The sequence below is a fragment of the Anas platyrhynchos genome, chromosome 4, assembly GCF_047663525.1.
Source record: "Anas platyrhynchos isolate ZD024472 breed Pekin duck chromosome 4, IASCAAS_PekinDuck_T2T, whole genome shotgun sequence".
Lineage (NCBI taxonomy): Eukaryota > Metazoa > Chordata > Aves > Anseriformes > Anatidae > Anas > Anas platyrhynchos.
Window position 1 is genome coordinate 9,950,603 of NC_092590.1, and position 27,738 is coordinate 9,978,340.

The window sequence follows — 27,738 nt, forward strand, 5'->3', positions numbered from 1 at the left end:
GCAACTCAGATCATCCAGTTAAGACTCTGAGCATTGAGTAAGAGTGGGATCCTCTTCTTGCCACAGATGAGCTGCCTGGCCTTCTTGAGCTAAGGTTAACTTTTGTGTTTAAACCCCTTGGGCTCTAAAGACTATATCCACAAGCCTTGGCCCTGGGGCTTCCTACCAACTAGGTGCTTTTGAAAGCTGAGAGCCAATCGGTAGCTCTGAGGTATGGGAATATAGGAGGAATTCAAGCTGTCTCAACACGTCCTAACAGTCAGAGCTGCTTTAAAAAAATGGAACTGAGGAGACTAAACCATTTACATTCTTTCAATAAATAATTCAGTTTAAATAGCCTTCGAGCAGACCCTAAATCCAACGAGAACTCTGTGCCACAAGAGCTCAGAATTAATCACCTCATCCAAAAGAAGCTTCAACTCTGATCAATTGGATTTATTTGCATGGAGAGAAGAAAAGCTCCCTAGGTGGATGGGTGTGAAATGCCTCTTCAAATGCAAGCCATTCCCGAGGCTGAAAACAACAGCTTTGCGAGGTATAATTTTCTTCCTGTCTCTTGACAAGTGAAGAAGAGGATTTGGGTTTCAATGCTAAAAAATCATTGTTATCAAAGCAGACACCACATGACAGCTTCACTGTGAATACCTGCACAATATATCGCCAGCTGTATTCCTGTTGACTTTATGCATCATCACTTATACCCTACTGAAGCTATTCATGCTGAGGAATCACTGGGACACATGAAACCTCCAGAAGAGATAAGCTTCATCTATACCACAGGGCCTGCAAGCAAAAAAAGCATATTGTGCCTTGCCAGCATTCACGAGAAGCCTCTGAACATCTGTACCACCTGCAAGTACCACACTATCCAGCTACCTCAACCAGGTAGTACTTGGCTTGAGCACAGATCCACATGCTTGCTTCAACTTCAGTGTCCCCTGATAATTAAAAGTGGTGGAGGATTAATTCATTTACAGTTTGCAGTATCACTGCGTGTCCTTCTCTGCTCCTCAATACAACTCTAATGAAAGAGACCTTCACGTCCTCAGACAGGACAGTTCTTAACTGATTCCTCTCAAAATGAAAAGTTTTGATAAATATCCTACCAGACAGAATTATTATTTTGCTGTCAAAGTCAGCAAAACTGAATTAACTTCATGCCAAAGGTCCATTGCAAATGCCAGTCACAACAATTTCACATAAAAAGATAATTTATTTCCCAAATCCAACACTCTTCCTGTTAAAAAGTAAACAGTGCTACAATTAAAATCTCTGAAGTCACGTAAGGCAACTGCTTCAAGACCATACACACGCTATTTTACACTAGAAATCAGGAAAAACATCTTGGGTTTTCTAAAGTTTAAAAGATGTAGATTACTTATTTAGTTTTAGTGCGGTTTTATGCTCTTTTTTCTGACTGTAACATGGAGTCAAGATGAGTAAGGTTGAGTTTAAGCATGATACTGGCACTTGAATGTAAGACCGCTGTTCACAGACCTCTAACTCTCCCCATGCATTAGGCACCTACAATTTTATACTTTTAACAATCCAGAGGCCTCGTATCTTCTGGGCACTGGCAGAAGCAATTCACTTTAAATACAACCGCGTAGCTCAACTCTCAACCAAGCCTCCAGGTCAGGACCTGCCAAGCAGTTGTTCTTCGGCTGTTTTCCCCTTAGGAATTCACTTTCAAGGCATATACTTGTGATTAGAATCGGCACAAACCCTTACTGCTCCCTCTTAAGCACGAGCCAGAAAAACAAAGTGCTCTTTTATACAAAAGCTACTACGTGGTTCCAGCAGTCCCCCAGGATGCAGCAGACCCAGGTTCAAGACTTTCCTCTGCACGAGGAATTTGAAGTCCTAAGAGAGGGATTTCCATTATATTGGCCTAGTGGAAAGCTCAAAGGGAATTCTTTCTACTACTGAGATGGTTTCACCTTGCATGGCATTTGTGAAAACTCTGGAAAACGGAAAACTTAGGACAGTAGTACTAATGCCCCCCTTGGAAAATAAATAAATAAATAAATAAATAAATAAAGCATAAAAATATATAAAAAATAAAGTATTTTACATACCAATACTAAGAAAGTGCAAAAAAGGGTGCAGTCTGCTAACATTAATCAGTGATAATAGACATTAACCGATCATTTTCTCTTTTTTATGACTAAGTAATTCTCTGGTACAGCATTTGAAGCAGATGTGAGTAAGTGGACAGAGAAGGCACACTAATGCAAGGCACTTGACTATACCAGAAATGCTATTTAGAAATAAAGCAGAAATATTAAAGGTAACTTTCAAGCCTAAATGACATATTATTTTGACTATGAGAAGGATTTTGCTTCGCAAAAGGTCTCATCCAGCTGTCTTCCTTAGGCTCTGAATACTTTCCAGAAGTACGTTCGATGGACAGCCTAACATTTGCTGTGTGGTCCCTTCTCTGTCTCTTCCTCTCCCTCTCTCAAATCTTTTCCCCAGGAGGGGGAATATGGAATAAAGCAAGGTGTTTATTCGACGAGGTTTGTGATAACTTTTTGCACCTCTGTTCTAGGCTGTTCAAGCTGTTGGTGAGGAACCCCCCTTTAAGAGTTACACAAACAGAAGGAACGCTACCAAACACACAGCTTGAGCTCCACGTTTGCCTCAGAGAGGCTGAAGCAGCACACAGTCATGGAGTTGGCCTCCGCACAGGGATGACTCCCACAGCTGCCAAGAGCTGAGTTTTGACACGAGACTGCTCACGACTTGCATGGCACTGCTGCACAACCAGAAGGGCTACGAACGGCAACTCGGTCATGCAGTCCTCCGGCCTGGAGGGGGTTTGGTGCAGAACGCCACATCCTGATACTCTTCAGCGCTTCCTTTTCTGCCTTCTCGCCTCGCTTGCCACAGGCCAGCTCACATCCCGCTGCCTCCCCTCCAGCCTGAGTCACAGTCGCACTTCCCCACGTCTTCTCCAACTGCTACATTTCTTCATTTTCCTTCCTGTCTGAGTCAGAGGCCCTCCTGCATCTTGACACTCCCACCGCTTACATTCTTTCTTCCTCTTGACAGGCCTCACCCTGCACACACAATTCCCAAAGGAGCACCCGCTGAAGTGTGCTCTTTCCACCACAGCCAAGTCCAGGGTTTGTGAGGTTGGGAGGATACAAGCAGCTGTAATCGTGTGCTTACCCCGTGGATATGGATGAAACCACTCTCAGCCTCTAGGTCTTGGTTATAAAACCCAATACTAACTCTCTTGTGTCCATCCTGGAAGTGGTACCTTGCTGCTAAAAGCTCAGACTCCAGATCTAGTCTCTTCTCCTTCCTCAAGGCCCGTTGTAGACATAGACCTGTTAGAGCAGGTCTATGGCAGAGGAGAGCCACGAGGATGATCAGAGGGCTAGAGCACCTCTCCTGTGAAGGCAGTATCTAAAGGGGATCTCCAGGAAAGCTGGGGAGGAACCCTTTGTCAAGGTGATAGTGATAAGGCAAGGGGGAATGGTTTTAAGCTAGAAGAGGGGAGATTTAGATTAGATATTAGGAAGAAATTCTTTACTCAAAGGGTGTGAGGCACTGGAACAGACTGCCCAGAGAAGCTGGGGATGCACCGTGTGGCTTAACCCAGCAGGCAGCTAAGCACCACACAGCCATCCTCTCACTCCCCTCAGCGTCATCAGGGAGAGTACAAGGAAAAAGTACCAGAACTCGTGGGTTGAGATAAGAACAGTTTGATAAGAAAGGGGAAAAAAAAAAGAAAAAATAATTAAAATCCCAAGTGATGCACAATGCAACTGCTTACCAGCTGCCAACTGATGCCCAGCCAGTCCCTCAGCAGCATCTGCCTCCCCCCAGCCATTTCCCCCAGTTTTATTTTCAACATGATGCTATGTGTACCCCCAGCCTCCTCGCAGGCAGGGCAGTATGAGAAGCCAAAAATCCCTGACTCAGTGTAAGCACTGCTCAGCAACAGCTAAAAACATTGATGCGTTATCAGCATTATTCTCATCCTAAATCCCAAATGTGGCAACATATCAGCTACTAGGAAGATTAGGAAAATTAACTCTATATCAGCCAAAACCAGGACACTCCATCCCTGGAGGCATTCAAGGCCAGGCTGGATGGGGCTTTGAGCAACCTGGTGTGGTGGGAGGTGTCCCTGCCCACGGCAGGGGTTGGAATGAGATGGTCTTTAAGGTCCCTTCCGACCCAAACCATTCTGTGATTCATAAATCCTCCCCCTCAGGGATCTACCCTTACAGGAAGGCTCTGCAGAATTTGAAGTGTGATATTTAAAGCAAGATGTTTAAAGAAAGCAGCACATGGGCTTTGCTTAACCCGTTTCCTCCCCCATTTCACTCTTCAGAAGATCTAGAAAAAAAAAAACCAAAAGCTGTAGGCAATTCTGCCCGTGCTTATGAAGAGTAGGGCTGCTGCCGTGGCACCGGGAAATGAACACCCATCCCATTTTTGCTGATGGTCAGGCTTCCCTGAATCTCCCACTAAGAATAACTTTTTCTTTGAGAAAATACGAAATAAAGTTTCTTCTTCTTCTTCTTCTTTTTTTTTTTTTTTTAAAGGGCATGCTTTATCCTTCTATACCTTTCCCAGTTCTCAACAGCAAGCATTGCAGAATGTTGGGCAGAGGAGGTTAGATAATACAAGAAAACATAATTTGAGCAGCCTTTTCAGCTGCTGATGGTCCTGCTTCAACTTCACAGGCTTAGTCTGACTGGAAAAAAAATTAAAAAACCAAAAAAGAACAAAAAAAAGAAAAACAAATAACAACTGAGTGTCAATAACTAGTTAGATGGGAGCCCGTAACAAACAAAATAAGTGACCAGTTCCCCCGAACACCCCTATCTCTCCCCCCCGGCCTGAGTACTCTGCAATATGGTTGTAGTTGGTCTTGTATAATCAGGAGTAAGAAAGAAACACCTAAAATTATAAAATACTTTGCTTAAGAGTTCCTGCCCATGTCCTCTCCAATTTCAGGCCCCACTTTATCCCTCCACTACACAGTGGACATCAGACTGCTGCATATCTGCTTTTACACAGCCTTAACACATGCTGCAGATAATGCTCTTTCCATCCCCTACACCATCAAGGGTTAGTACCTGACTCTCAAAGGCAGGATGCTTCCCAAGGAGCCAAAGAACCTGCTGACTTCATGCCACACCATGCCTGCTACTGGGGGTATTTTAAACGCACAGCTTGGTCCTACAGCTTGTGCTATTCCGGTAGTTGTTATAAATATAACCTCTTTTTCTCCCGAGGTACACAGAGACCACTTCTCCTTCTAGTTTTAAATATAAATGTAGAACTTGAACCAAGTAACTACCTACTACAGGTTTAGAGCCCAAATAACCAAGCACTGACTGTAATTTTCACTTAAAACTGATATACGTGAGACAGAGAAAAAAGTGGGTAGAGAGATTTGAGCACTCACAAATGCAAAGAGAAAATCCTTGCCCCGTCGCCTCAAAGGTTTTCCAGTATTACTGTAAATATTAATGTAACAGCAGAACATCTATCATTAGAAAGTCCCCAAATTCCCCAGCTGTTTGTTGATTCACCTACACTGGCGTGACACGGCAATTCAGTTATACATTGAAACTGCCTGCCAATGCAATACGTCTGACAATGCGCATTTGTGAACGTAGAGATTGAAAGATGTAGGCACCACACCAAATCATGAGCAATAATTAATGTCCTTGGATCTTTGTGTTTAAATCATCCAATTGTACTGAACAAAAATCCTTTTTAGAACGCTTGTTTCACCTTCTCTGTATCTTGACTGGAAGTACTTTTGGAAAATCCCACTTGAATTTGTAACTGGTCTTGTTGTATAGAAAGAAATAACTAGTTCCTGCTTCGAAACAACCAGAACATAATATATAAATTATTATACTACATTATAACTAAAGAGCTAGCTATCAATACACCATAGTTTCAAGCAGGGGAGGAAGTAAGTATTATAGTGATAATACTCAAGAAAAAAAATCATTAGATAGCATTGAATTAACAACCTTTTCTGAAATTTATGATCGAGCCTTTGTTTGTAATAATTTGAAATTCACACTTCTTAATTAAACCCCATTTTGTACACCGGGAATGTGCCACCTATATTTCAGCAGCAGACAAGAGCAGTGCCATAAAAAAAAAAAAAAGAAAGAAAAAAAGGCAGTTTCTAAGTAATTTTGCGAATAAAGGACACAGCTAGACTTAGACTTAAAAGAGTTTTCTGTGAGTCTAGATCCCAGTGAATTCTTGACTCCCCAACATGACTTCAAAAACAGCTGTTTTCTAGTTTAGGCAGGACATAGATATCTGAAAATCAGTTTTATATACCTGAATAATTTGTATGGAATGAACCTGGCATGAAGAGTACAAAGTAAGCTTACATAGTATGTGTAAAAAAGATATCATTCTGGGGAAATCAGAATTCCAATAACCTTATTCGTTCCTTAGAAACTCTGGCAGAACAGCGGAAAAAAAAAGCCCTTGGTATATAACTTACAAGCCCTTTAATCTTACACAGATGAATCTTACTGTACAATTATACTGCCTTAATAAAAACAGTGCAAACAAATGATTGCAACATTCATTTGCTGGATGCCTGTCCATATTTGTCAAGAGCTTTGCTCATCGGAACATTTTATCTTGAAACAAAATTATCTGTACCATATGTGTTTCTTGATCCTTCCTCGCTAATGTTCAGTCAAGAAAACTTGAAGTATGGTTTAAACCAGGAAGCACTAAAACAGTAAACATGCCTTTATTTTTCAATCAGCATTTATTTTTATGTTGAAGTGGAATTTTACTTATGAAGTAAAAGGCTAATTGTTTATTTCATTCTACCCTTTACACCTTCACTGCTGTCAAGTGTATCCAATATATTAAAAAAAAAAAAAAAAAGCAAAAACACAAAAGGGATTTGCTCTTTCAACAAAACAAAGCCATATGCAATACAGAAGATACTACCTACATCCTTATACAACCGACTCGAACAGGTCAAATCAGCAAGAGAAAGTTGAAATGTTAAAAGACATTAATAACTATACTGCAGATGGTAAATCAAGCAAAATCTCATATAAATAGATTTTTAATTCCCGTCTCCTTTGCAATCAGCCATTTTAATAAATAAAGCGGGAGAAACACATAATTTTCTAAATTCAAGCAAAATTAATAAAGAAATTTAATACGCAAAACCAGACCTAAATTGACCAAGCAGCTAATACTGGCTGAGATATAACACACATATTTGATATTCTTGTTCTGGAACCATACTAGAAGAACTGCATATCAGACTTTTGCAGAACACTATTTGGTTATTTTCAGTGTTCGGTTGCAAAATTTGACTCTGAACTTTCAAACTGGTGTTATTATTCAGGAAGTTGTCAGGTACTTTTAATACCAGACAGCCACAGTACAGGAAACAGAGAAGTCACCGAGAAGGAAAAACACATTCGAATGATACAGGAAGTTGAATACACTCTACTTTTTATTAGTGAAAAACAAGCACCTTAAGAATTATTACAAAAAACGTTCAAGAGGGAAAAAAAAGTACATATTGTACTCTGCAAACTGGCAATGCAAACATTAGAGGTCACTGATGATGCAAATTAAAAAAATAAATTAAGAGGTCACTCAAAGCTCTTTGGTCACTCAAATCGTTTAACTGATTGAAACTTTCAGTTTCTGTACAAGTCAAATGAAAATCACTTTGTCTCACTCTTGAAACTTTCATGAGGGTACGTAAGAGATGCTCAAAGGTTTAATACGAAGTCAATCCAACATTAGTCTGGTTGACAACTTTGTACATAGTATTAAGAAATACAATAGTGTAAACAAAGCAATCTCTGACAAGAACTCCATGCAAAAGAAAAACAAAACTGGAAGAAACAGCATGAAAATAGCACAATCTGATATCAGCAGTTCCTACCTGTTCGTAGTGGTAAGTCTGAAGTAATGTAACCCGTATTATTAAATATTGTATTCATTCCCATGAACTGGTCCATTGCAAACATCTGTATTGAAAAAGAGTATACTCTTCATTACTACACACATAAACAGTTTCAAAAAGTAACTTTCAGCAAAGAACTTCAAAGTTCGCTGCAAATATTCCGGCTCCAATAAGTAAACATTTTGTATCTAGTTTATTTCTGCTGGCAACAGCAATGCCAGCAAAGTTGATGGTAGGGACAAAATTTCACGAATATTACATGACTGCACTGAGCTCAGCACAATTTCTAAGCATGTATTTTACAGCTGTTTGTTCAAAAGATCTTCGAGGCCAAATTCTGAAAACGTGACCTTAGATGTCTTGCGCAAGGGCCTCGTTGAGAGCCATGTGAGTTTTCATTTCAACTTCTGTGATAAAACCCCACCAGACTACATTCCTTATTCAAATATATTTACAAACTCTAATGCAAGAACACAGTATGCCCTGGCTAAATCGCAATTTTTGTTTTGAACATAGACATGTCTTAATCCATTGAAATGTTGTCAAGTATAAATCTTCTAAAGTGGAGCAAGCACAAAAGAGAAAATCATCTATTTTTGGAAATTAAGGTGAGGAGAAATGATCTGTTCTTCATCCAGATAAAATTCTCACAAAGTTCTCACATCCAGATAAAATTAAATCACAAAATGACCTAGTAAGATCTGGAAGAGTGGCTGAAGAGCCAGACCTTCTGATCTGTGCAAGTGAAGGGACATTTTAGTCATCAATATGAATGCAAATCTCACCAAAAATGATATAAAGCGGCTTTTTAGGGCATAAGGGGCCTCATTTTCAGATCATGTCCAATGCCCACAACAGAAAGAATTTCAGAGCAAGTGTCCCAGGCAGATAGGGCATAGAAATGAGCATGGTTTTCAACTGCTTCTTGCAAACAGGCCTGGCTTTCCTTCTCACTTTAGCCATTTCACCGGTGACAAGGTACTTCACAGATCATGTAAAGGCCAGCTTAGAGAAAAAAATAAAAGCAAGATTCCCCTCAAATATGATTTCTGCCAATAGCTGAATGCATTTAAATTTACACGTTTTGAGGTCTAGGAAATGACAGGACAGCACAACAGGAAGGCAACACAGAAAGCTAGAATAGAATACAGGGATACTGAAAATACACAAAGATAATACACTTACTTGGGGATCTGACACTCCCATAATGTAGGGATCTTCTCCTGCCATTTTAAGTCCTGAAACACAAAAACACAAGAAGAATGTTCAGAACTCTCATTTTTTTCACAGTGGAGCAACTGAGAAGGATGAAAACTGTTAGAGCTACAAGGTCCATCTCTGACCCATCCTGATTTACCTACAACATTAATGATTTCTAAAATACCCCTAAAATTCCCCAGTATTTGCAAGGGTTAGGGACAAGAGATGCTACAGAGAGGGTCTTCCATTACCTTCTCCCAAGCAACTCAAAACTCCTGGCATCAAAGTCCCAAAGTCAACATTTACTGCAACTTCATTTAAATCAGGAATTAATTTGTTTCTGTCTTTACCCTGGCTATTCTTTTGTTGGAGTTCAGGCAGAATCATCATCATAGTTCAGCAAAAACAGCGCTCTGCATTTTTATACAATAAGACAACATCAGAGCATTAATGAATTGTTTCTTGTAAAGTACTGCTAAATACAAGATTAGGATCCCCAAGAAAGAACATTCAGTATCTTTTTCTTTAAATAAAAAAAAAGAGTCAAACATTGACTAATTTTAACACCTTTATTTCCTGAGGTCCACAAGTGCTTGGCACCAAAAAATCTTTAGTGCTGACAGTGATAATTATGACTGTGCAACGTACATAACCCTCCTCTCACGGGTCTTGCTGGACCAGTGGGAAATTGTAGCCTGCCTTATCTTTCCAGGGGACATAATGGCAAGCCAGTAGCAGAACCTAGAATTTTTCTTAGGAATTTTCTAGGTCTATTATAAAAGATAAGTGTTATTTCCCTGTGTGTAAATATTATTGAAAGAATCACAATTTCATTTGTGTTGATCTTACTGAAAAGGGCTCTGCAAGGGCATATCTGAAAATAACCATAGTGACGATGTCAGGAGACTCATGTCTGCGTGCATGCAGACACCCTAAATAAGGGTAAAAACTAATAAAAGATACAAGTGTGTTGCTAGCTCTCACATTCCACTACAGTGAACATGAACCACGTTTTCCAGCAAAGCAAAGCAACCTGTGAAAACCTACAGCCCTACGGAAGAGAGTAGCAAGCAAGCAGTAAACCCGTACAGAAAAACTGAGTCACCACGTACCCTCTACAGGAATTAGAAAGGCAACTATCAAGAAGATAAGTGGAATACTTAGGTACTTCACTTTGACAGAGACAAAGCTCCAAAGACAACACAGAGCCACCCATCCCACACAAGCAAAAAACAGAAGAAAATTTTAAATGGTGAAATAGGAGGCACTTAATACATAGATGACTTCCAGCAAAGAGGTCTGTGAAGGCAGAAGTATTTTTGAACCTAGAATATAGAAGTGCTTGCTCATTTATAATTCAAGTTTAGACAGAAATATCTACTAGATAATACTCAGTTGCAGTATTTGAGTAAACATTAAATATTTGATCATAAGATTTCAGCCAAAAATGGTTAGCAGATATAACAAGTAGCCAGTCACCCATGCTGTACCTCATTACCTAATACATCAGGACTTCAGCAATATAAACACCAGTCAACCACCTTGCTTCAGAAGCACATTATGCACAGCATTATTTTCATGAATAATTTGCTATTATTAGCAATCTGTTTAGAAAAAAATTAACATCCAAGGCATTTGTAATCAAGCCTGCAGTACAGAATGAACCTTACTAAGATGAGTTTCATCAGTTCCATAAAAGAAACAAACAAATATATTGCTTATCACCAAGTGACAAGTTATTGAAATCACTGAATCCATAATTCAGTTTTTGGCAAACACTTCCCAATCAAAGCTGTAGATGTTACGGTAAATAACCTGAGGACCTCAACAGCCAACATTTTTTAGGAAGTGTCAGGGTATACCCATTGATGCACACTGATAGGTAACGAATGCAAATGCTGGATCTCTTCTGCACAAGAGAATAAACACTGGCCCTAAAAGCCTTGTTTTGTGATCTCTCATATTTAATCGCTGTTTCATGGGTCACATAAGCAAAACTGTTTCAAAATACCTAAAATACCTAGATAACAGCAATTACACGTGTTCAGGAAACAGCTTCTGAGGAGCCAAGATCAATAGCATCTGCCCACTTCCCAGATTACCGATTGCATGTTTCTTTGCAAAACTTTCAAACAAAGCATCTCCCAGCTTTAACTGTAAACCCAGCACGACAGATTTCACAACATACGCCACCATCTCTGCCTTCTTCTGGTTTCTCGGACTGCCTCGCTCCCGGTCCAGCAGAAGCCTGTGGGGGAAGGTTTGCACACCTGCTCTGCTTCCTGGTCATATTTACACATTTACACCGATGTGCTACGTGGCTTCAAAGAGGAAAAATACCGCAGAGGCAGTATTTTCTGAAAACCTGATGCCAAAATTCAGGCAGAAATGACACCTATGTCTGTCAGAACCTGTCCTTCAAAATTCATCTGATCAAAACTGTCATTTCTGTTTTTTTTTTTTTTTTTTTTTTTTTTTTTGCTAATGCAGTGAACAACAACAGCCCAAGAGCAAAACTGCAGTCACTGGAGATGAGAAGCAGCAGTTAGGTACCTGCATGATGCCCAGCTGCTGCAGGTATGTAGTAAGGAGTTTGTAACGAGATATTAAGCCCAATCTCTCTGGCACCAAAAGCACAGGTGTCTCTTACTTAAGCTCGTTTGTGTTCAGCAGTCAGCTGCAACGCTTCGGGGAAAGGTTAAAGACATTCTCCCTGGCATGACTGCTAAGCCAGTTTAATATAAACATGAGATGATTTAGATGTGCAAATATATGGCTTTGTGTATGTAAACTGACACTCGAGTGCCGTTGCAGGGCCTAGACAAAAATTAACCCAGCAGTTTAAAATGACCCCTCTAAATGACTGAGAGCACTCTCTGTTTCATTCCACGCTTTGTCCTCTTTGAAATCCAAATGACAAAAAAGTTCCAGGAGTACTGCCTCCAAATTAACATTTTTTGCTTCAGATTTATTTAGTTATCAAATCCCTAACCTTCCTCTTCTTGCAAAAAAACAAACCAACCAAACAAAAAAATAAATAAAACAAACACAAAGTAAATCTAGGAAGTGTCAGTAACATAATAAAAAAAGAAAGAGAATCAGACCCAAACATTACAGGCAGAGCTTAACACACACAGTATAATTTTTAATTGCCCTCTTCCCTTACTGTGTGAATTTCTACACACCTTCTCCACGTGCACGAAGTGATAAGATTAGCATCTGCCATGAGTAGCTGTGTTCACTCTCCTTATGCACAGAGCTACATGGGCCGTACCGTGGCTCAGAGATTGTTTTTATCCAAGCTATACACACCTTAGAAAAGTCAGGTCAAAACCACATCTCTCTCATTTGAAGATGACCCGGATTAAAATTGTTTTGTGGAAGTTCATCTTGCCATATATGCCTCGTCCCCTCATAATCTCCAGTTCCCCAAAACTACACTGTGAACTCGAATCTACATTCAAAAAAATACCCCTCCACCTGCAGACCACAACCAACCGCAACATTCTCCACCCTGGAGATCCTCTGAAGTCTTTCAGATAATGGGGCCCAGGAAACTCAATGTTTCGACTCGCTGTATTTTTAGTGTGACTATTCAACGATGGGTTAAAGAACCTCAGGTAGCCCCTAGCACGATGGGAAACCCTAATATCCAGCTAAATTTGTTCAAAACCACACAGCTGGGCTTGAAGAGGGAATTAAAGTTATGTGTAGGCATATGTGTGCACTTTTCCTTTGTCCCCACAGTGGCTCTTTTTCTTCTGAAAAAGGTTAGAAAGAGAAAATAAATAATAATAATAAAAAATAAAACCAGGAAGATACATGTACATACACATATATGGAAGCTGATGGGATTGCAGCAATGTAACCAGCCGACCAGGAGAACATAATGGCAGCTCCTTGGCCTCACTGCTCCTCTTTAATAACTGCACAGCACCAGGCACAAGTAGCCACAGTTGGGAGAACATTTACTGTTTTCTGCATATTTTTTTTAAAGCCTCATACGGATCGGGCATTTACATTGGAAATACCATAATTCATGTGGGAACGCTCTCATCCAGGAATGTGATTCCTCATTTCTACTTATCTCCATCATTTGATTTCAGGGCCCTTCTCTGCTGTTCTCCAACGTCCACCGTGTTTAACTACCTTTTTCCCCCAAATAAATAAAGTAAGATAGGTTTCTCAACCAACTTTTGTTAGCACCCTGATTATTTGGAGGCCAGGTCTTTCCCTCTGTTGTTTCTCTTCAACTTTCCAGCCTGAATTTTCCAATAAGGTAAACCATTTTCCTCTTTGATGCCAATATTCAACCTACAAACACAGAACGGGACATTTCCCCTACTACCTTTGCACAGACAAGTTCTTTGTCAACGAGGAATAAAACTCCAATGTCTGATCCAGATACTAACAGTCCAGTTATTTCAGAAAACATTTCCACTCATCTTGCCCAGCAGCTGCACGCCTGTTAAAAAACTAACTTCAGATCTCATTCTTTTTTCTTTCTACCTTTGTCCTCCTAACACTAGCTGGGATAGAACTTGAACAGTCTATACACTAACAGTTTGGGACAACTTCTTAGTCCTCCCAACAGGAAATAAAATCATTTGAATATTACCCTAAATACCTGCAACACCCCCCGGCTCCCAGCCCCAAAGGAAACTTGAGGTTTAGTCTCCCAAATCTGAACAGTCGTATTTTGAAGTGTGCTCGTGAACTTACACTTGAAGCTAACACTTCACATGGGACCAAAAAAAAAAAAAAAAGATATATGCTTCCTTTCCCAGACCTTCAAAGAGACATGGTAAGCAGGTCTCTACTTTTCACCTATGTTCTTTGAGTCTGAATTTATTTTTTCTTTAATCAGTTTGCAGAAACAAAGGATGAAGGTTCACCAATATCTCTATCCCACAAAGACTTGCCTCATCATAAGAGGGTGATGCCTGGTGAAAATTCTTTTAACAACCACTCAGCTCTCAAATTCTCTGTACTTAGAGCCAACCAACCAAAATAAAAGTATAAAAACTGATGTGATGTAATACCTATTATAACCTCAGAAAATGAACGCAAAAGACTGGCATTAAGGTATTTGCCTGACGTGTTTTAAAATATAAAGCATCAACTCATTCTTTCTAAAACTTGCCCTTTATTTTTTTAATTAGTTCATCATAAAGATTGAGTTCAGGACAGATTAATATTTTATGGAAGAGGGTTTGGTTATAGCACCGATCAGATTAACAGGGCAGGAGTTAATAAAATAGTCTGTAAAAGGCAGACTGAGGGTGCGTGTGTTAGCAGACCATGATCTTTAATACTCAGAGATTGTTACAGTCCTGAACTGGAATTAGCCTGACAGTGTAAAGAAACTTCTATGTTGAAGAACACCTATCTCCTAAGAGATATTTTTACATACAACATCTACCTCTTCTCACCTTTTAAGGCTGGGATTCAGAAGGCAAAAGCCTCAGAACAAGAGAAATTCAACTATTACACTTAACCGATGTGATATATTGAAAGCACAGTTCCTTCTGCACGTTTTCTAGCACCGTGTTTTTTCTCTTTAATTTGGCTTTCATTGTAATTTACCTGTTAAGAATAAACTTCAGCTGGACACAATGAAAATTCACTGTGGTTGTGCTCTTAGCCTGTTTGTTTTGTTCATGCAAAATAGAGAAAAATAAGGATGAAGGAGAGGCAAAGACCTTTGTGTTTGATGCGCGTTATGTCATGAGTATATTTGTGCTACATCAGGGCGATGAAACACAGCAGACAATGATGGCAGAGAACTGTGTTTTTATGAGGCATCAAGTTTTCTGAAATCTCAAAGCAACTCTGAAATACTGAGGTAGAAACACTAACCACCACACTACACATTCTCTATTCACCTGGTTTTGTTCACCTCTCTATTCCTTTCTTTTAGTAATAACTAAATGGATCCTTGAGCCTCACTTTTCTATCAGCTGCAAACCCATCTGCATTCAGCCCAGTGCTTCCCAGATAGAGACGTAGGGAATGTATTGCACAATACAGACACTGCAAGCTGCTGGGCGAGGGCTGGAACCAGGACAAGAGCTGCAGTGAGATGATTTTGGCTAGAGCAAGAGCAGGCCGCTCGGACAGACCAGAGATACTGATCTCAAGCCTTCATTGCTGCACTGCCTTAGAGCAGGGGTGCTGCCTCCTCCAAGCTCCCGGACACCTCCTCCTAGCTTTTTCCCTTGTAACCCAGCATTTTCCCCAAAAATACAACCCCCGGGGGCATAGCTCAAGGGCAAAAGCCTTTGGGGTAGAACATAGCCTTAGAGAAGCACGGGGTGGGGTGGAGGAAAGGAAGTTTGAGACCTGCTGTCTTCTGCCTCTGCACAGCCTTGTGGCCTGTACATACACACAGGTCTTCTAACACTTCTGAGAGTGGGGCCATGAACCCGCATCAGTTATGTGAACGAGCTTTATTTTTCATAGCTTAAGCCACGTATGTTCTTCTAATCACTTTAAACCTTTAAGGCTGAATAAATATGCTTCTCTTAACAAAAATGGGATTTATTTCAGCTAAAAGCAATGTAACAACAGCAGCAATATTGTACAGGCGGGATTCCAAGCAGTTGCTGGCATTCTGAGCGCGTATTGTCCAAACCTGCTTAAAGCAGGTCTACACAGCTAGGCTCCCACAGCTGTTAGCTACCAGCGCCTTGCTCTTCAGCACTGCTGCAGAAAAAGAGTTTCCAAGGGGTGAGCATGGGGGAGCTGGGGAGGGAGAGAAAAAGAAGGGGGAAGAGCCCCTCCCAATAAAGCAAAATCTTCATAAAAAAAAAAGGTTTTATCAATGGTTATTTTATTTACATTCTCAACTACTTGTTTTGTTTGCCTCCATGAGAATAAGTCATACTGTTCCTGAAGTCCCTGGGCGAAGGTTAAGACTGGACCAAATATTTGTCATGTAGATGAATAATGTCTTGAGGCACATGCATGAAAAAATAGGGAAAATGCAAGCTGTAGACATCTACACATTTTTCCAGAAGAGGAAAAAAAAAAAAAAAAAAGTGTGCTACAGAAAAGCAATCCCCTGGATTATTCAAAACCAGGGGTGATTAACAGCTACAGGGTTCTGCAACATGCCAAGGAAACAGAACCAAAATACTATGGGAACATCAGGCATACTTTCACTCACATTATTGGTACAGATGTCAAACAGACAGGAAAGAAAAAGCATTTTAAAACCTGTGAAAGTAATTGCTGGCTTGCTGGTGTTGACAAGAAGCCCAAACAATTAGTTTTATTTTATGTTTTTAAATGGATTTTAAGGCAACAAAATGGACTTAAATTTGAAGTTTTCTTTTAATGTTACAAAATTACTAATATTTCTTTATTTCTTCTCCCACCTACGGCTTCAACACAGGGGGCGGGCAGGCTGTTCTGAGGGAACTGTTCTCAGTGTAAAAATCATCAATGTTCATCAATTTCTGCCAAAGCAGCACGTGTAAGCTGTATTGCTTATTTCCCTTCAGCTAATACACAGAGGTATAAGCCAGGAATACAGATTTCAGTATAAGCTGTCAGTAGTGAGAAAAGGTTTGTGCAGAGGCTTTTTGCTTTGTTGTTAATCACAGACACTGCTTTCCTCTGCGGATTTATCTGTAGACTGTTGCAGCAACACTACTTAACACAAAAGGACACTACAGGACCTGTGGTTTTTTTCCTCTAGCCCACATTGCCTCCTCTTGTTATTAATTAGGTCTGCTTATTATTTCCTGTTCCTTATTATTTCCTGGGTGGGACCTGGGAGTTGCGTGCATTTTCTCAATTAAAAACTTAATTTTTAAAAATATTTTCAAAGATGTATTATTGGGCAACAGGATAAAAACTGCCAAATGCTTAGGAGATGAAAATGAGCACAGGAATTAAGATTTCAAATGAGTGTGATGCTTTGAATCAAAAAATTTTGGTGCAGAATTACTGTAGGAAATCCAGAGTGAGAATTATTGACCCAGATGACCCTATATTTAAAGAAAAAAGGATAGTGTGAGGAACTGTATTTGGCAAATACTAACTGGTCTATGTGAATGGCTCTTTTATTAAGTATCTTTATGACTTTTTTTTTCTTTTTTTCCAGAAGTATTTTAATCATTTACTTTAGTAGCAAACTAACATGACAAGAGTAAACGATGATACCCTAAACACAAACTGTTTTTTTAGGACAGTGTTAGAATAACATTAAAATGTTTTTATTAAAACATATTCAAAGCAATTTAAACCAAAGGAATAAACAGTATTCAAATACAGCAGAGTTTGTTTGTCACATATGTATAATGCTAAGTATATGTAAAACCAGTGAGGTTCGACACAAAACAACTCTACCTACACCGTATTTCAGCCACACAGGGCGGTAAAGTTACTTGAACTAACCTAAAAATCATGTTAAAATGCTGTAACTCTTTGCTAGAGATTAAAAAGAACCACTGAATGTTCTTTAGAAATAGCTCTAGTGCATACAAAACTGTTCACCTAAGTCAAGTTCTAACTTCAAGAGCACATACGCACCCACTTCATAAGCCTGAAGTGCAATGAATCATCAGTATTGAAGGGCAAACCTTTTCCTTTCTGGGGAGAGCAGAGCAGTGTTTCTCAGAAGCTAGGTAACCAGTACAGCCAGGATCTCAGAGGTCTGGTTCACAGAAGGTTTGCAGCATCACCAGATATTTTCATATGGGTTCTGGCGTCTTACTGAAGACACAGTCCCACATTTTAAAGACCAACAGCTGCAAAAGAGGGCTCAGAAAATAGCACGGGCTGTTACCACTGCAATTACCAAAGCAAGTTAAGGAGTTCTCAGCATCCCTTTGGTTACAAACAGGCCCTGAAAATGCACCATGGCAGAAATGGTCCATGAACTAAGCGACACAGCAGGCAGAACCACTGAGGTAAAACCGAGGGCAGCACCACTGCAGTTATGCCTGAGAGCCCTGCCTTGGAAAGGTCCCAATTCTGCTTTCCTTTTGGCTCGAATCTCCAGCTGCGAAGTGGTCACTAAGGCTTATCAGGTTTGTGTTTTACAACAAAACAGAACTCCTCCAGCCCTCATTTTCTACAGTAGGCTATAATGTAATAACAACAACAACAACTAAATGACTAAACTAACGATACTTGAAGAGACCTGCTCATTTTGTTATTTGTGCTAAAATTTGTCCGTAAGTGTGCAAGCACAGATAAATACAATCTTAAAAGCAAAGAAAACCCAAAAAACACGAACACACACACCCTAGACAGACCTCCTTCATCTGCAATACCAGTACAGATTGCTTTAAGGACTGAACGAAAGACACAAGTATTTTAGCTTAGCTAGTTCTGTTTTAAATGAAGGAAAAAAAAAAAAGTTTTTAAAAAAAAGTCTGGCACTGCTTTTCAAAAGAACATGAAAGTTGAAAGGGGAAAAAACGCTAGTAGTAGCAACAGTAACTTCCTCCCCACACATGGTCTGTCAGCTCCACCTAAATCCTACACAAAGGATTTTACCTTGAGACCAGAATCATTTGAAACATCTTTCAAGGCCTTACTTCTAAAATTGTCGACAGTGCTCCGGCAGAGTATCTGCTTAGATGAATTCACTGCCGACGATCCACTGGATTATTTCTACACTCAAAATTCAATGCAAACTTAGTGCCTGGCTGACCTAAGGGCACAATTAATGACAGCTGTAATGATGATGTTATCAATGCAGAACTTTATAAAAGATTCACAGTTTGTTTACTGGACATCAAATCACAACTTCCACTTGTAAAAACCCTGTGCCAGCCAGAAGTGACCAAGACCTGAATTTCTTTTTCACCATTTAACCTGAAATTTTCTCTCCTCTTTGCTTTATAATAGCTGTATTATTTTGTGTCTGAGAGCCAACAAAAACCTACCAATACACTGAAAAAAAAAAATACTTAAACCAACTTTAGGCTTTCCTTTTGTTGCTTAAATAAATGAATTTCCTAAATTGAGACGTATTTGTCTGACAAAAGAGTTGGCAAACATTTACAGCACCAAAAGGTAGGAAGATTTTACGGGGTTTTGAAGAGATCCATGAAAACACAAAACAATTAACCAGAACCTCTGAAAACTGCAGAAAGTTCTGAACAACAGCTGCACCAGAAAGCCTACTCTAAGTTCATAAATATATACGTCTATTGTTTTCCCACTCTATCTTCACAGCTTCAATGCAACATTTACCTTGCATGCAACTAGTAAGGGGGACTTTAGCTTTCCAGTCAGCAGAGAGAATCCCTGACAGTTAAGACTCATGAGCCTGCAGGCTTGATTCCTCTCCTTCCAGTATCACCAGTGATGACAAGAAGGTACCAGGAACCCCCAGCTGCACTTATTTTTGGACCCTGCATGTATTCCTGAGACAGTGGCATGGGAAGCTTTTAGGAAAAGGCAGTGATGAAGAAGAGAAACTTATTCTTTCATGAAAATCCCCCCAAACATCTATTAGTCAGCCAAGTTAAATCAGTGACATTTGTAGGTGCCCACTACTCAAATCACCTAATGCCACCTCAACAAGGAAGTACATTTACAATTATCATTAAAAATGTATTTTAAAAGTGAAATACATAGCAACATTGGGAACAATTGCTATTTTTCAATAAGCGAGGCAGAAAATTTTAGAACATGCATAAAAATGAAGTACTGCTCTCTGCTTTCCCTCCGTCTCGCCCTCTCCCAAGATTACCTTTTTTCCTCTCCCAGCACACTTTTTCAGCAAACTTTCTGATTCCAGAATACAAACTGCAAAAACATCACGAAGGCACTGACTGAACTAAGCGTCTGCAGTTACGAAGTTTATCTGCTACAACATCTTTTTTTTTTTTAAAGACACCCACCGTGACATGAAATGAAACAAAGCCATTCAGTTTTACAACCTTAACTCTATTCAAAGCGCTCTCATTACTCGCAAGAGGAAACAATTTCATTTTAATGACTGCACTGTTGATTGACATATCTTTCTTGGAAAAAAAAGGGACAGAGGGTGGGAGAAAGAAAGAGGATTTTCCCCTTTCTGTTTCAAATAATTGAACCTGAAATGCTGGCAGGTCTGGCACGTATCTCGGCACTGAGATTCCTTGAAACCTCTACAGCAACCTCTTGAAAACGCTCCGTGGCAGCTCCTGACAGCAGCACTTCAGCAGGTGTGTCGGTCCAATTAGCCAGCCACAAAAGTTTACAGAACAGAGGGCCTGCCTCTGGATCGCTACAGGCTTCTTTTTCCTCTTTCATTTTCTCAATTAACTCTGTAGTCATTTCTGTAGATTACAAAACACTGCAGACAGGATGACGTCTCTGAATGACGTCTGGGCTAATGCTTTCCTCGAATGGGCAGCTAGGCTCTCTTTTGAAATAATGGGATACTTTGACTACAATATTATTGCAGAAGCTTCCCAGTACACGGCCCGTGGACTCAACGTGAATAAAAATGAAGATGCTGTTAAGACCTCGTATCTTCGACCTCGTATTTTCAAGCTCTTTGAGCTTGACAGCGGTGGCGTAGCACCTTAAATGCCACACAGCATGGGGCGGTGAGGGAGTTAACCCTCTAAATATTCAGTTTCTCTCTGAAAAGAGGACTTCTGACGCACGAAACTAAACACGCCAAAGACGACAGGCTCGTTAAGGTCTTAAAATCGGTATTTCTTTCAAAACGTTGTCTTTTAGCAGAGACTTGGCGCATTTTGAGGCAGGAAGGCGAAGCGCAGCGCAAAGTTACGAGGCTCTCCAGCCTCCGGAGCCTTCCCCAGCGCAGGTTCAGGGGCAACTCCTGCTTTATTCGCGCGTAACTCCCCAGCAGCGCCTCAGATAATGGCCAAGCAACAAATAGCCCATCTCCCGGGGTATAAAACTTCGCTTCAGGTGAAGCCAAGCCAGCCGAGAGCCAGCACCGGCCGCTCCGCCGAGCGGGCTTGGGGCTCGGCGCCACCCTCCCCCCTCAGCCCTCCTGAGGCGGCCAAAGCTCCTCGGAGCCCTCCCCACACCTCACACCAACCGCTTACCGAGCTGCCGCCTTCCCGATCCGGCGCAGGCACGGCGAGGGCCGGCGCCCAGGGCAGGAACTCCGCCGCAGGAAGCGGGAGGTGCCTCCGGCCCCCGCCTTCCCCTTTCGCCCCGGGGCGGCGGCGGCGAAGGGAAAAGGGTCCCTCAGCGCCTCGCCATGGAGCCTCCCCCCCTTTCCTTCACCGCTGCTTCCCTTCCCCGGACTTTCCCCTCGCCCCAGCGGCGAGGGCAGCCGAGCGGCACCGGCCCGAGCGGCCGCAGCCTCCCCGCCCCTGCCCGCCGGGCTTCCTGGCTGGAAATTCCCGCTGACGCTCACGGGGAGGGAGGAGCGGGGCGGCCGTTGGGCGGGAGCGGCCGTTGCTGAGGCTGAGGGGCGGCCGTTGGGGGTGCTGCGCACCCGCCACCTGCCCGCAGGAGGGAGCGGCGAGCGTAGCCTGCGGTTTATCTTTATTTTTATTTATTTAATTATTTATTTAGGTAGGGATTCCTGTCGTTTTCTGGCGGAGCAGGCGTCCTCGCCGGTTAAAGTCCGTGAAATAGCAGCCGCAGACGCATCTCGCGGCCGGCACCGCGTTTTGCTGCTCACATATGTTATGCGAAATAATCTGAAACGCCCTTTCACCGAGTCTTAAGCCTCCCTTTTGCTAAAGGTGAAGAGCACCTCAGATCAACAGCCAGCGTCGCTCACCTGAGGTAAGTTAGTGCAAAAATTCATCCCCACACCAGTGGGGGGCTCCTGTTGTGGCAGGACCACATAAGATAAGACCTCACCAAGATATTTACCTCAGAATTCAACAAAAAACATCATAAATGATGAGAAAAGTTAACAAACAAAACCAAAAAACCTACATACATACAAGAAAAGCAACATTATAAATAAGAAGATGCAACTATTTCTTGTATTGAAACAAAGGACTTCCATCCAGAACAAAAATGGAGTCAAAAGAAACAAAGTGAAATCGTAAGAAATCCATTGACTGAGTTGCAAAGAAAAAAACATTTTATTATTATTATTAAAACCAGAGAGTTATTACATGCTTATCTTTAACGCCATATAATTTAGTCATGTCACAAATGGAGACCATGCTGTTGAACACCTCATGTCTGTCCACACATGAGCTGATTTCACCTGTGGCAAAGGAGTAAATTCAGATGTCAATGCTGTGCACTATATCTCTGGGTAGGAATAGAGATGTGCTTGTTTGAAATTAATACTGAGGCTACAGAAAGCAGCTTAGAAATACACAGGATTTTCTCTGCCTCTGAATAAGAGAACTGAAATCTCATACAGGTTATACGCACATACATATGCAGAGACCCATTTCCTGTATTTGTCACTGTGTGATGTAGGTCTAAAGATGCATTTGCCCATTCCCTTCCAAGTCCAGGTTTTCATGACTTAGCACTTCTGAATGAAGTGTTTTTCCTTTTTAAATACAGTACTTCCTGTACTCTCAAGACCTAACATTAATCAGTTCTGTGGAAACAAGTACATTGAAGTAAGCAAAGCAAGTGAGAAGAGAACTGGGCACCAAAGCTTTATGAGAAGGAAGTCTAGATGGATTTAAAACATGAGAAGCATTTCAAAATAAGGTTAGTTTAAAAGAAAAGATGCCATGTCACAGCTAGTCACAGGCATGCTCACAGAGCAAGACCTGTATGAACAAGTACCAGGAAGTCAGACAAGGTGGAAAAGCTCCAAAACTTAAACAGACTTACTTGGTAGATTAATTTTAAAAGGTCACATTATCAAGTACACAGGCTTAGGTTTCCCTGTGAGATCTGAATCAGCTTCCCCAAACATCTAGGTTCTTAAAGAAAAGCCCTTTTAAAATTATATTTAAAAAATAACTTTGTCTTTTTTATAACTCAATGTCATAACAGAAATGTTACTGCTATTGAAACTCACAATAGGGTCAGGACTGTAAGTCTCCGGAACACTCTAAATATATAAGTTGTTTTAAAGCACATGATTCTCACCTGAAAAGCTAAGTAAGCAATTAGCTTTCTAATCCTGGTTCCCCTAGGGGAACTAAACAGAAAATACAGACTCAGGTGTGAGTAGTTTGCAATGGTAGACAATGTGACCACTTTCCTGGAGAACACAGGGCTGCACCTGGAAAAGATCAGCTCACAGATGAAGAGCAGGTGGTTAAAGCTTAACCTAAAGGAGGTAACGTTTCTGTTCCTGAGCTGAGGGAAATGTTAAAAACCATTGCTAGCTACAGTATGGTACAATCTCTGGAAAGTAGGGAAGTGAATCAGAGGTAAGGCTTTCTAATTATATAGTCACCTAGACTGTCTCACTTAATGAGATTGTATGTATTTAAGTTTATTGATATGGTTAAGAAAAAAAAAAAGGAACATCTTGGAGTTGTGTCTGGTCTTACGTTACTACACTTCCTCTGTGACTATGTATTCTTTTACAAGGTCAGGTGTCTTTGGCCTTGGATATTTTTTAACGCTCTAATTAATACTGTTTCTTCTCACGAACAAAGCATTATCTCTGAAAAGGAGGCTTTTTATTTTTCTTTCTCTAGGGATATCTGAAAACAGATACGCACCCAATAGTAGCAGAGGCTTTAAAGTAATTGTTCTTCATTTTAATTGGTATGCCCAAAATAGAAAAAGAAGTTAAAGTTTCCTGCTGTATTTGCTCTGTTTCTGAGGTACTTATTGGAAATGAGGCAGGATTTTTTGTTCTTTTTGACCTTATATTTGCGGTCCTGAAACAGGAAGAGATGAGGGAAAATCTAAAATAGCTGCTGAGAGATGCTTCCTTTTAAAATATTTAGCTGTCCGTCTTTATTGGCCTGTTAGGCTGTGATATCCAAATCCTTTCCTGGTTAATCCGCTTCTTATTTTTGACCGAGAAGTTCTAACTTTAAAGCTCATTTGCCTTGGATAGTAGCCAGTGATTGTCCAGCACATGCTCCTGTCCTCAGAGAAAGTTATCAGGATTTAGTTAATGTTTGCTGTGAGCTGTGCCGTTATCTTCTGTAATTTGAATCCACGAGGAACATAAAAGGATAATGCATTTAATAATTGTGTGTGTGTGTATATATATTTGTATTTTTAAAATGGTGTTATCATTCTAAGGCAAAATATATGCTGAGATCTAAGCAAGTAGGCAATAGAAATAGTATAAAAATATCTAAATAGCCAAGGTACATATGCAAAGCCAACTGATTTGAAGTACAGCAAGAGCAGTGTGTGGAGTTAAGTGATGCTGCTAAACCTGCACATGGCAGCATCCACAGAAATACTTAATGTTATCTGTACTACTTTGTTCTGGTGGATGATGATCTGGCTTCAGTTCATCATGTATTTCATCAGAGCTTAGATGGGCACGAGCAATACCCTGCAGAATTCAAAACAGCGTGGTGTCTCCTGCAGTTAAACAAGCCATGTCCCAAATATACTTTTTGCTTTATTCTTGCACAGCTGTGACTCAGATTTGGGGTCTCATATCGCCTTCTAAGTGCTTAAGATCTGTAGCTGTGCTAAGACTGATGTTCCAGTGTGGTTTGGCTTAAAAGTGTTAGAACTGTAGGAGGAGAAAATTTCAGTAGTGAAAAGCAGGACGGAGGATTTACAGAATCACAGAATCATTTAGGTTGGAAGAGACCTCCAAGATCACCTAGCCCAACCTGCAATTTAGCAGATCTGAATATGAGAACCATGAGGCTGTAGACATGGCTGATGAGGAACATAATTAATAGAGAAAGGGGGACTTCAGGAGAGAGCTACAGGTAAAAAAAGAAAAGGAAGGTTTAAAAAGTACAGCAGTAATTATATATACCTTGAATAGTGTATTACTAAGCATTTACTCATAAGCACTAATCTGAATAGAAGTGAGAATGAACCTGTATTCCTATGTGAAAGCTAACTTTTGTGCATGAGATACAGATAGAGGTGAATAACTTCATAGGTTAGCTTGGTCTTACACTCAGTAATGGGAAGAAGGTTGTTAAACTCCCAGCCGCTCAGGATGACAGTTTTCATCTTCTATATTTTCTCTTCCAGGATTAGTAGTTTTCTTGCATTAGTAGCTGATAGACACAGCTATTTTTTCATCTTCCAAGAAGTAAGCCTGCTAATTTGCTTAGCAAATTAATTTAGTTATAAACACATTAGGTGTTATGGTTACAATCTTAGTTCTGACATCTTCTGCTTTGTTTTAATGTACATCTGTTTAGTACTTCATCTACTGTTGTTATACGGCTAGATCACTTATCACCACTTACCTCCTCTGCTCAGTTCTTTCTGTGTCTTTCTGTGATTTTTTACCTACATCATTTCCAGAATGGTTGGCCTAGCTGCTTGTTGGTATGGCTAAGTAACACTGGGCCTCCTTCCTTCCTTCTCTCCTATGCAGCCTAATTGCAAGGAGCATTTCACAGCAAACCTCTCAGTTACTCTGAAAATGGTGTCTTGTACGTTCTGTGTGGGCTCTGCAGCAAGGTAACAGCTCTCAATGGGGAGCTACACAGAGCACTCTGAAAAATTGCCAGTGGGCTGGATTGCCTGGGCCCTGAAGCTGCTTCCTGCAAAAGGTAAGGGCTGTTCTGAAAGCATTGCCTGGGCTGATGATAATTATTTGTCCAGGTCAGAGGCTGAGCTGCGTAAGAGTGGTGTACAGCAGTATTTATGTACGTGTATTCTCAGAACATAAATGGTTGTTTATAGAAATTATTTACAGTGCTATGCCATGGTGTAATAACGTAAAGGACACTTGTTATCAGAGCCTACAGCAAGGAGAGTTATAGTTAAGAGCTATGATTTCTGGTAATGGATTTAATAATCTACCAGTCTGTTCTTCAGAATCCAGACCTAGTACAGATTGTGGTTAATCTGCTCTTTTATCACTTAGCTATCTTGGCCAGCCCCTGAAAGCAGAAAGATTTATTTTTTTTTTGGCCATTTAATTTCAGTGACAGCATGTTCTTACCAGTCCAATGAACTCATTCCCATCTCTTCCCACCTACCCTCCCCGTGTTATGAATAATACTGTTCTATGCTCAGTACTTCCTACGTGAGTGGGTCTGGTTTCTCTTCATAGTCTTTTGCGTATTGAATGATACACACTACTAACCTTTATGTGATTATACCTATCAGAAAACTGTTCAGGGGCCCTACTGTCTTTCCAAGAAGTGTAGGTTCTTGCCATTACGTGACTGCAGCTTTGGAACCTCAGCCATGTCTCATGCAACTAGCTAATGCAAATGAGAACAGCTATTTGGTTCTTGATGCCTTTGTCACTTTTTGTTACTAGTTACTCTCATTAAATATATGTTGAGTTAGATTTATGAGGTCTTTTTGGGTTGGGTGTACTGAACAGGACTGATTTTAACTGTAGAGATAGTACAATTTAGGTAACTTGACTTTTTATTACTGCTATTCTATGCTGTAGTAGTTCTTCAAGGCCCCACTAGAGGAAAGAAGTTCCAGACAGCTAAGGTCTATACAAATACATAGGGAAGAGATTTCCTTTGCCACAGAGCTTTCTCCATCTAAATATATAACAGAAAACAGATTATGGAAGCACAAAATGGCCCCTTTGGTGCTATTTGAGCTTGTGCAGCAATTTGCTCAAATCTTCCGCTCAACTGTTGGTAGAAGTAAGTTCTGATTTCCTGAACTGTTCTGGTTGCAGACTTCAAGCCCCTACTGTAATTGGTGATATTTGTAAAATTCCAATCTTAGAGGCTCTGGATATGTGGAAAGCTTTCTCTCTACTTTTAATGAAAACTGAAGTGTTTTTTTTTTTGTTTTTGTTTTGTTTTTTTAAATATCAGTATTCAAAAGATGTCTTTTTAAAACTCGTGTGATTTACTTTAGGCAAATTCTGTGGCGTTAGCAGACCTTGCAATTTGGTGATGTTGAGGGGGTTAAAAACAGTGAGTGGTGAGCCAAGACAAGTCACTAGTGTAATGGATCAGGCATCTTAAAAATGCAAGATTATAAAAGAATATTTGGAGGGTAGTAGGAAAAGCAAGCTGTCTCATGGATTTGGTTCCATAAAAGCTCTTTTTCTCAGCCTTTGCTCCAGAGCCATGAGGGCTAGAAAGCTTTTTTTAAGAATGTATCCTGTATGTAAAACAGCAACATCCAAAACAGTACCAGCGCTATCTGCATTTGTGATGAGATGCAACAAGCTGATGAAAAGCAAGAGGATGTGCCGTAACAAGAAAAGGAGTGCTGTGATAGAGCAGGGTTTGGGGAAAAGAGGGGAACCTCAGTCTGTTTTCTGCTCTGCACAAGAAAAGCAATGAGTGGTAGTAGTGGAGGAAGCAGAGTGTTCTCCATATTGTAGTTTCTTTCTTAGTTCCTTTCTTGATTTCCTGATTGGAAGCTGAAACCAAAGGGGTCTGAGAGATGATGGGACAGAGTCTTTTATTCTTTCTTTTTCTATTACGCTTTTTAAGAGCATGATGCAGAGGACTCTAAGCTATAAATAAACATCCCAGAAACAAAGCCAGAAGTGATGTGACCACGTAATCGTGTTGCTGTTTCCAGGCACGTTGGCTTGGACACTGTTGTGCTTGCATAGCCTGCCC

At 40.6% G+C, this 27,738-nt stretch overlaps 2 protein-coding genes across 6 annotated transcripts in view; one reads left to right on the top strand and one right to left on the bottom strand.

Moving 5' to 3' along the window:
- The window catches only part of NFKB1 (nuclear factor kappa B subunit 1), a 56,236-nt gene extending 34,730 nt beyond the window's left edge, over positions 1-21,506 (bottom strand). The window contains exons 1-3 of one of the 2 annotated variants that reach the window (XM_072036960.1): positions 21,178-21,506; positions 9,134-9,186; positions 7,928-8,012 (exon numbers count right to left, since the gene is read on the bottom strand). In XM_072036960.1, the coding sequence (XP_071893061.1) occupies positions 7,928-8,012; positions 9,134-9,178 (130 nt within the window). In that variant the 5' untranslated portion in view covers positions 9,179-9,186; positions 21,178-21,506. The remainder of the gene's footprint in view (positions 1-7,927; positions 8,013-9,133; positions 9,187-21,177) is intronic. The other variant, XM_072036961.1, reaches the window with a different exon arrangement.
- A 52-nt stretch (positions 21,507-21,558) lies between these two features.
- Positions 21,559-27,738, top strand: part of SLC39A8 (solute carrier family 39 member 8) — a 64,938-nt gene continuing 58,758 nt past the window's right edge. Inside the window, exons 1-2 of one of the 4 annotated variants that reach the window (XM_072036969.1) lie at positions 21,559-21,871; positions 25,557-25,734. The gene's annotated coding sequence lies outside the window, so the exon portion shown is untranslated. Of the gene's footprint in view, positions 21,872-23,297; positions 23,446-25,556; positions 25,735-27,738 lie in introns of those variants that run through there. The other 3 variants (XM_038177852.2, XM_038177855.2, XM_038177854.2) reach the window with 3 other exon arrangements.